Consider the following 10,971-nt stretch of genomic DNA (forward strand, 5'->3'; position numbering starts at 1 on the left):
AAAACATGCTTTTCTTACTTAGTATTCTCGTCTTGTTTCCAGTCAAAATATCAAAAAAATTCTTAAATCAAGATGCATTTACTAAAGTTGTAAAATACCATACGAAATTATGTCTTTTTTTCTGGGGATATAAATCAAAATGAAGTCAGTTTTTGCTTAAAACAAGCAAAATGATCTGCCAATGGGCTTAGAAAAATAATATTGTTTCTGTTTGAATTAAGATTATTTTTCTGACCCCATTGGCAGATAATGTTGTTTTTTAAGCAAAAAATCACTTAATTTGTACACTTAATTTATTTCCCCAGAAAACAAGACATAACATCTTATGGCATTTTACTCATCTAGTAAATGCATCTTGATTTATTAATTTCTTTGATATATGGACTGGAAACAAGACAAAAATACTAAGTAAGAAAATGCATTTTGCAGTGCACTAGTGAGTCGATCAGGAGATTCTCTTGCTGATCCTCTTGTACACGATTCCATCGAAGCTGAGAGTCTGAAAGCACACGGCACAGGTTTCATAAACGCGTTAGTAATGAGGATGATGATGATGATGATGATGAGGATGAGTCTCCACTTACGTTACTGATAGTGTCTCCGTCCAGCTCGGTCACAGACTCGATCCCCTTCACAAACACCGTCAGCTTATTCCCGTCCATGTGAACCACCGTCTGACACACACACATCAGCAGATCTGTAACATCTCATCAATCACACAAAGCCTGACAACCATGATAAAAATATGATTTAATCTACTCAATTAATTAATATACTCATGTTTCAACCCAAAGATATTAATCAATCTACTCAATTATTAAATCTACTCATATTTCACTCCAAAATTATTAATCAATCTACTCGATTAATCAATCTACTCATGTTTCAACCCAAAGATATGAATCAATCTACTGGATTATTCAATCTACTCATATTTCACTCCAAAATTATTAATCAATCTACTCGATTAATCAATCTACTCATGTTTCAACCCAAAGATATTAATCAATCTACTCGATTATTCAATCTACTCATATTTCACTCCAAAATTATTAATCAATCTACTTGATTAATCAATCTACTCATGTTTCAACCCAAAGATATTAATCAATCTACTCGATTATTCAATTTACTCATATTTCACTCCAAAACTATTAATCAATCTACTCGATGAATCAATCTACTCATGTTTCAACCCAAAGATATTAATCAATCTACTCATATTTCACTCCAAAATTATTAATCAATCTACTCGATTAATCAATCTACTCATGTTTCAACCCAAAGATATGAATCAATATACTGGATTATTCAATCTACTCATATTTCACTCCAAAATGATTAATCAATCTACTTGATTAATCAATCTACTCATGTTTCAACCCAAAGATATTAATCAATCTACTCGATTATTCAATTTACTCATATTTCACTCCAAAACTATTAATCAATCTACTCGATTAATCAATCTACTCATGTTTCAACCCAAAGATATTAATCAATCTACTCGATTATTCAATTTACTCATATTTCACTCCAAAATTATTAATCAATCTACTCGTTTCAACCCAAAGATATTAATCAATCTACTCGATTATTCAATCTACTCATATTTCACTCCAAAATGATTAATCAATCTACTTGATTAATCAATCTACTCATGTTTCAACCCAAAGATATTAATCAATCTACTCGATTATTCAATTTACTCATATTTCACTCCAAAACTATTAATCAATCTACTCGATTAATCAATCTACTCATGTTTCAACCCAAAGATATTAATCAATCTACTCGATTATTCAATTTACTCATATTTCACTCCAAAACTATTATCAATCTACTCAATTAATCAATCTACTCATATAACGCTCCAAAAATATTAATCTACTCATATTTTGCTCTGAAAATATTAATCAATCTACTCAATTAATCAACCTACTCATATTTTACCACCAAAAATATTAATCAATATACATATATTTCACCCCCCAAAACAATTATCAATCTACTCATATTTCACCCCCCCCCCCCCCCCCCATTTTTTAAAATCAATTCACAGGATTAATCAATATACTAATATTTCAATCCAAAAACATTAATCAATCTATTTAATGAATCAATCTACTCATATTTCACTCCATAAACATGAATAATCTATTTAATGAATCAATCTACTCATATTTCACTCCATAAACATGAATAATCTATTTAATTAATCAATCTACTCATATTTCACTCCAAAATATTAATCAATCTACTCATATTTCACCTACTCATATTTCACTCCATAAACATTAATAATTTATTTAATGAATCAATCTACTCATATTTCACTCCAAAATATTAATCAATCTACTCATATTTCACTCCAAAAACATTAATAATCTATTTAATTAATCAATCTACTCATATTTCACTCCAAAATATTAATCAATCTACTCATATTTCACTCTAAGAATATGAATCAATCTACTCATTTTTCACTCCAAAAAATATTAATCAATCTTCTCTATTTATCAATCTACTTATATTTTGATCCAAAATATTAATCAATCAACTCAAATTTCACTACAAAAATATAAATTAATCTACTCAAATAATCAATCTACTCATATTTCACTCCATAAATATTAATTCATCTTCTCAAATAATCAATCTACTCATATTTCACTCCAAAAAAATATTAATCAATCTATTCAATTAATCAACCTACTCATATTTCACTCCATAAATATTAATTAATCTACTCAAATAATCAATCTACTCATATTTCACTCCCAAAAAATATTAATCAATCTATTCAATTAATCAACCTACTCATATTTCACTCCATAAATATAAATTAATCTACTCGATTATTCAATCTACTCATATTTCACTCCAAAATTATTAATCAATCTACTCGATTAATCAATCTACTCGTGTTTAACCCAAAGATATTAATCAATCTACTCGATTATTCAATTTACTCATATTTCACTCCAAAACTATTAATCAATCTACTCGATTAATCAATCTACTCATGTTTCAACCCAAAGATTTTAATCAATCTACTCGATTATTCAATTTACTCATATTTCACTCCAAAACTATTATCAATCTACTCAATTAATCAATCTACTCATATAACGCTCCAAAAATATTAATCTACTCATATTTTGCTCTGAAAATATTAATCAATCTACTCAATTAATCAACCTACTCATATTTTACCACCAAAAATATTAATCAATATACATATATTTCACCCCCCAAAACAATTATCAATCTACTCATATTCCCCCCCCCCCCCCCCCCATTTTTTTTATCAATTCACAGGATTATTCAATATACTCATATTTCAATCCAAAAACATTAATCAATCTATTTAATGAATCAATCTACTCATATTTCACTCCATAAACATGAATAATCTATTTAATTAATCAATCTACTCATATTTCACTCCATAAACATGAATAATCTATTTCATTAATCAATCTACTCATATTTCACTCCATAAATATTAATTCATCTTCTCAAATAATCAATCTACTCATATTTCACTCCAAAAAAATATTAATCAATCTATTCAATTAATCAACCTACTCATATTTCACTCCATAAATATTAATTAATCTACTCAAATAATCAATCTACTCATATTTCACTCCAAACATATAAATCAATCTTCTCTATTTATTTATCTATTCACATTTTGGTCCAAAATATATTAATAATAATATTTTATTGCGCATTGATGCATTAAATTGATCAAAAGTGACAGTAAAGACATTTATAAAGTAACAAAACATTTCTATTTCAAATAAATGTTAAGCAGCATGTAAAAATTCCCCCCTGGTTTCACAGAAAAGTCCCAGACTCAAGGCCCAGACTTTAGTAGTCCCAGACTCAAATGCATGTTTGAGCTGTTTTAACTGAAAACAACTTTATTAAAATATTTCATTGTTTTGTCTCAAGATGCACACCAGTAATGTTTATTTTTTCTAAGGCACATTTATAAAAGCTTAAATGTCCTGTCTGTGAAACCAGGCCTTGATGTTTTGGTCCCACTTTATATTAAGTGGCTTTAGTTACATTGAAATTAATAATTTGATACAATGGACTTATTGTGTACATGCATGTTTTTACATTGTACTTATATTTTGAAAATACCTGCATGTAATTATAGCTGTAATTAATGTATGTAATTACATTTGTAATGACACTGCTGACTCTTCCCTTACACCTCACTTGTTCCTAACCTTACCCGTATCTCACCTGTCCCTAACCTTACCCGTATCACACCTGTCCCCAACCTTACCCGTATCTCACCTGTCCCTAACCTGACCCGTATCACACCTGTCCCTAACCTTACCCGTATCACACCTGTCCCTAACCTTACCCGTATCTCACCTGTCCCTAACCTTACCCGTATCACACCTGTCCCCAACCTTACCCGTATCTCACCTGTCCCTAACCTGACCCGTATCACACCTGTCCCTAACCTTACCCGTATCACACCTGTCCCTAACCTTACCCGTATCACACCTGTCCCTAACCTTCCCTAACCTTACCCGTATCACACCTGTCCCTAACCTTACCCGTATCACACCTGTCCATAACCTTACCCGTATCACACCTGTCCCTAACCTGACCCGTATCTCACCTGTCCCTAACCTTACCCGTATCACACCTGTCCATAACCTTACCCGTATCACACCTGTCCCTAACCTTACCCGTATCACACCTGTCCCTAACCTTACCCGTATCACACCTGTCCCTAACCTTATCTCACCTGTCCCTAACCTGACCCGTATCTCACCTGTCCCTAATCTTACCCGTATCACACCTGTCCATAACCTTACCCGTATCTCACCTGTCCCTAACCTGACCCGTATCACACCTGTCCATAACCTTACCCGTATCACACCTGTCCCTAACCTTACCCGTATCACACCTGTCCCTAACCTTACCCGTATCACACCTGTCCCTAACCTTACCCGTATCACACCTGTCCATAACCTTACCCGTATCACACCTGTCCCTAACCTTACCCGTATCACACCTGTCCCTAACCTTACCCGTATCTCACCTGTCCCTAACCTGACCCATATCACACCTGTCCATAACCTTACCCGTATCACACCTGTCCCTAACCTTACCCGTATCACACCTGTCCCTAACCTTACCCGTATCACACCTGTCCCTAACCTTATCTCACCTGTCCCTAACCTGACCCGTATCTCACCTGTCCCTAATCTTACCCGTATCACACCTGTCCATAACCTTACCCGTATCTCACCTGTCCCTAACCTGACCCGTATCACACCTGTCCCTAACCTTACCTGTATCACACCTGTCCCTATCCTTATCTCACCTGTCCCTAACCTGACCCGTATCTCACCTGTCCCTAATCTTACCCGTATCACACCTGTCCATAACCTTACCCGTATCCCACCTGTCCCTAACCTTACCCGTATCACACCTGTCCCTAACCTTACCCGTATCACACCTGTCCCTAACCTTATCTCACCTGTCCCTAACCTGACCCGTATCTCACCTGTCCCTAATCTTACCCGTATCACACCTGTCCATAACCTTACCCGTATCACACCTGTCCATAACCTTACCCGTATCACACCTGTCCATAACCTTACCCGTATAACACCTGTCCATAACCTTACCCATATCACACCTGTCCATAACCTGACCCGTATCTCACCTGTCCCTAACCTTACCCGTATAACACCTGTCCATAACCTTACCCGTATCACACCTGTCCATAACCTTACCCGTATCACACCTGTCCATAACCTTACCCGTATCACACCTGTCCATAACCTTACCCGTATCACACCTGTCCCTAACCTTATCTCACCTGTCCCTAACCTGACCCGTATCTCACCTGTCCCTAATCTTACCCGTATCACACCTGTCCATAACCTTACCCGTATCACACCTGTCCATAACCTTACCCGTATCACACCTGTCCATAACCTTACCCGTATCACACCTGTCCATAACCTTACCCGTATCACACCTGTCCATAACCTGACCCGTATCTCACCTGTCCTTAACCTTACCCGTATAACACCTGTCCATAACCTGACCCGTATCTCACCTGTCCCTAACCTTACCCGTATAACACCTGTCCATAACCTTACCCGTATCACACCTGTCCATAACCTTACCCGTATCACACCTGTCCCTAACCTTACCCGTATCACACCTGTCCATAACCTTACCCGTATCACACCTGTCCATAACCTTACCCGTATCACACCTGTCCCTAACCTTACCCGTATCACACCTTACCCGTATCACACCTGTCCCTAACCTTACCCGTATCACACCATACCCGTATCTCACCGCAACAGCAGCAAAAGGGTTTTACAATAAACATCAACACAATAAGTACATAGTACTTAAAGCTACTTAATATAAAGTGGGACCAATGTTTTTTTTTCTTTAGATCTGGTGATTTGACTCTGATGGGACTGACTTTATCCTTCTCTCCAGTGAAGGTCTCGAGCTCACACTCTTCTCCCACAGTGAACGAGTACAGGATCACTTTAGTCCCCGCCGTCACCGTCACCTTGAAGTCGTTCCCGTCCTGATGGATCTCTGAGATGCTCTTCACATCTTTACCTTTCTGGATCTCATCCTCCGGCAGTCCTGCGACACGAGACGCAAACACATCAAAGCCATGTCAAGTGTACGACTATAACAGGGATTAATATGCTTTCATTCTCATCCAAAAAAAACAGTGCTTTTCTGTGAATGTTTTCTTCTTGTGACAGTCTTACCAATGGCCTTCATGAAAGCCTCAAAGTTCTCGTGTGACTCCAGCTGATATTTCCCATTGAACGCCATCAGAAGCTGCAGACATTTACATTTAATCATTTGGCAGACGCTTATATCCCTTTATATCCCCGACTTACAAATGAGAACAATAGAAGCAGTTAAACTAACAATAGGACAACAAAATGCAAGTGCTATAACTCTTTTTATATATATAAATATAGATAGATAGATAGATATAGAAGAGAAGAGAAGAGAAAACAAAGACAGACATCAGGAACTCTCAGAAATAATGTTTTCATGGGATCGTTAGGAAAACACTCTTAGAACATATTTGTGTTAGCTGGTTTGTCTCATGTGAGGAAGCTTTAATTATTTGATGATTCATCTTTTATTCCAGTCATCAGCAAAACATTTACAGTCAAACCAAAAAATAAGACATCAGATATAATTTTTGATATTTTCTTCACTAGTGTGATCAGGACACTATAGTTCAGTTATGTAAGTGAGGAGAGCAAAATAAAGTAATCTGTGACATATTATACCCAAATATTCTTCATACAGTGTCTACCAGTGACATTTATAAAAATTTGGGACCAAAAATGATTGGGACACTTTGAGCTGATCATGTTTTGCTGAAGTGTTTTGTCTTTAATTGCTAATGCTCTTTTTACACACAGACTGAACAAAATGAAGCATTGCTTGGTGATTGGTTGAGCTAAACTGGTATTATCTAATTGTGTAGTTAAATTTAACAGCTGACAGATATTCAACATAATTCATGTGTGAGACACTCTAACAGAAGGACGGACAAAACCAGTCAAATATCAACTGAGTTCTGCTCATATTTTATTACCATTTTCTAAACTATAGTGAATAAACTATGATAATGTGAGAAATGTTGACTACACTTTGGTGTGACTGTATATTTTAACGTCACAACTTCACTAATATTCCCCTTAATTTATGAAAATGTTATTTCTGAATGTTTTCTGAGCGTTAAAATAAATGTCTCAGTTATATGAGCGTTAAAGGAACATTCCACTTTATTCTTCTTCAAACATTATGGAACGTTACTTTTGAATGTTTCTCTGAACGTCATGAAACAAGTAAAATTTAAAAACCGTTATAGACTTACCGTTAATATTTCCTCCGATCAGGTCGAGAAGATCCTGCAGAAATGCTGAGTTTTGGTTCGACAGGCTGTTTTCACTGAGGGCTTCTTACATCAGACTTTAAACCTATCAATGCACAATATGATTATATAAAGACAGATTATGATTAAGCTTCAGTGTGGAATAAATGTCCAAAGGTTACTCTGAAATAAAGACTTTCACACAACTTTGATTAAATGCTGCGAACTTTTGATTAATCTGCTCTAAGAGTTTCAGACAACAATGATCTCCAATAAATCACAGCAGAAACCTTATAAACTATAAACCATTGCAGTTTTACAGACTTGTGATTCATAACTATCATCAATCACTGCACTGTTTTGATATTTTTGTACATTAACTCTTTCATGAATATTTTTTGACTTGTTTAAATTCTGCTGAAAAGAATAAACATCAATATGCATTAATTGATGTATATATACATATATTTCCTGTATGTTTGTATGTGTATGGTCATTTAAATGATTGATTGATTGATTGTGAACAGACTCTTACAAATAAAGGTTTCAAAAGGGGGTTTTCCGCAGTGATGCCACAGAAACGTTCTTCTTAAAAGATAAATTTTTTCTTAGTATGAAGAACATTTTAATATTCTATGCAATGGGAAGTTTCCATGGATTTAAAAGGATCTTCACAGAACCATCAATGCCAATAATGACCTTTGAAAAAAGTAGTGAAGGTTTGAAGGTTTATCCAGTAAAAAATAAACTCACCCCAAATAAAAGATAAAGTGTGACAACTAGCCCCGGTCTCCCCGACAATAAAAACTGATGTGCTATTAACATCCCAGCTATATTGTATTATTAATAATAAAGTCCCATTTTTGATTAAGCACTTTCCTATAATTTCAATGTCAAAAATATGACCATGAAAATGTCATATTGGCTGAACCGAATTTAATAATTATATTACTATATTAATATAGCTTATATTATGTCTCATCAGAGATCTGTAATCACGTCACTGTAAACATTCTCCTGTCATTCATTGTTTAATAGTAGGACTCGCTGGAATTGTATTAGCCTACGTTTTGTATTTATCGAGGTAAGCTCGTATTCCATTCAAGCAAAATAAAAAATAAAAAATAATAAACGTTCTACTGTAATCACGAACTAAAATAAAAACGTGATTGGTTTATTCTCCTAATCGCTGTGTAAAGTAACACGAATCACGTGAGAGTGACGTCACCGTGCTGCTTTTCACAACATTATTTACACCCGAAAAAGGACACCGATTACTTTAATTCTCTCGAAAATATACAGTAAAACACAAAAGTAGTAAGAATTATTATTATTATTATTATTATTATTATTATTATTCTTTAGACCAATTGCGTCCGATTCACCAAGTCCCGCCCGACGCTGATATCGAGGTTGCCAGATCCGCGGAACAAAACGAACAAACCCAATGACCCTGTCCCACATATATCAAAACATTTTATTGTCACTTTTATTCGTTATACACAACTTCAACTTTAAAATCACTATATAGTAGTAATCGTAAAACAGATTTAGTATTCACAAAGGAGATCAAAGGCAGTTTCCTCCCTCACAAAACACATAATCTAGCACAGAATTATCATTGATATACAATTTTAAATGATTAAAGTAATACAATACAAGAATTTCGGTCAAATACAATATCCGCAATATGCCAAACATTCAACCTGTAACTTTAGGCAGATCCCACAGGAAAACCTCAGACTTGGCAACCCTGACCCTGCGGAGCTGGAGTAAAGCAGAGTAACAGTGAGAGTTACTGTCACACACTCGAACACCTCAGTCTGTCAGGTAATGATTATTAACTTATTAACTCATACTGCTTCAGTGTGTGATGAATCGCTTTTGTTCCTCTACTGTAATCGCTTTTTGATGAAAACGCATGCTAACTGCTAATGCATAAATAATGAATACGAACATGAATGTAAAGTCAGGAGTAGAAACGAACTGGACACAGCTAGCTGCAGTAAATGAAAAAGAAGGATTTAATTATGCAGCACAACTGACCTTTGATCTTCACACGAGAACTTGTCAAATCATGGAATGATTTCTGCTTGTTTGGTTGTTTTTACGGAGTAAACCTTATAATTACAGGAATATAATATACAATCTTAGACATTTCTGTATCTTCTTACTTGATAACACAACATAAGATTATGAATAGAAATTAAAATCAGTGAATATAGACCAGGGTTGTTATAGTTAACCAAAAACATTTTTGTTACTTGACTAAACATTTAATAAAAAACTTTAATAAAACTTAAAAAGAAAAGCGAAAAGATATAAAACTTTCACTGTAATAATATCTCAATGATACTAAAATCCCTCATATTGTATGAGGCGCCGTTTGTAAAGCGGCTCACGCTGAAAATAACAGCCACATTTTGTCACATTTAGCTTCAAACTATGTTTAAAAAACTGGTATGAATTTTTGACGGTCACTTTTTAGCACATTTACAACAATATTTGTCAACTTAGAGATATTTTAAATAGTTAAATCTAAATATTAAATGTTACACCTAAATGTTAAATCTAAATCTAAATGTTAAATCTAAATGTTAAATCTAAATATTAAATCTAAATCTAAATGTTAAATCTAAATATTAAATCTAAATCTAAATTCCTTCCTTTCAGGTATGGGTCATTGATATGCTATCCATAATACAAATGGAAAAACTCTGCACTAGTCAAATGGACACATTTTCTCGTTCTTGGAACCCATTTTTAACTCATTTTGAAAAAGCTAAAATACAGTAAACTAATTGTGTTCCTGTATTAAAGCAGCACTCAGTAGCTTCGGGATTTCTTCGCTGTATTCTCGCTTTTTGCTCGCAGGTTTCTCTCTAGAGCTCCCCCCACAGCTTCGGAATAGATATTTGACAACACTGTTGTAAAAACTCGTTGTTGATTCTCAGACACCAGAGGCTATAGATCAACGACATCAAAGCAGATGGGACGTTCTTTAAAACGTCTTCATTCGGGTTCGGACAGCGTGAGGGAGCGCAATGACA

At 34.8% G+C, this 10,971-nt stretch overlaps 2 protein-coding genes across 3 annotated transcripts in view; one reads left to right on the plus strand and one right to left on the minus strand.

Moving 5' to 3' along the window:
* Positions 1-59: 59 nt before the first annotated feature.
* fabp1a (fatty acid binding protein 1a, liver) lies at positions 60-9,758 on the minus strand. Its single transcript, XM_082169313.1, has 6 exons — positions 9,628-9,758; positions 7,925-8,027; positions 6,792-6,864; positions 6,488-6,660; positions 585-674; positions 60-499 (listed from the first exon to the last, which is right to left on the minus strand). Exons 3-6 carry the CDS (start codon positions 6,856-6,858, stop codon positions 446-448), a joined length of 384 nt encoding a protein of 127 aa, XP_082025439.1. The 5' UTR covers positions 6,859-6,864; positions 7,925-8,027; positions 9,628-9,758; the 3' UTR covers positions 60-445.
* The window catches only part of LOC309498538 (threonine synthase-like 2), a 33,898-nt gene continuing 32,533 nt past the window's right edge, over positions 9,607-10,971 (plus strand). For both annotated transcript variants that reach the window (XM_082169307.1, XM_082169306.1), the window contains exon 1: positions 9,607-9,751. The gene's annotated coding sequence lies outside the window, so the exon portion shown is untranslated. The remainder of the gene's footprint in view (positions 9,752-10,971) is intronic.

The sequence above is a fragment of the Leuciscus leuciscus genome (assembly GCF_965113295.1).
Source record: "Leuciscus leuciscus genome assembly, chromosome: 5".
NCBI classification, from domain to species: Eukaryota; Metazoa; Chordata; class Actinopteri; order Cypriniformes; family Leuciscidae; genus Leuciscus; species Leuciscus leuciscus.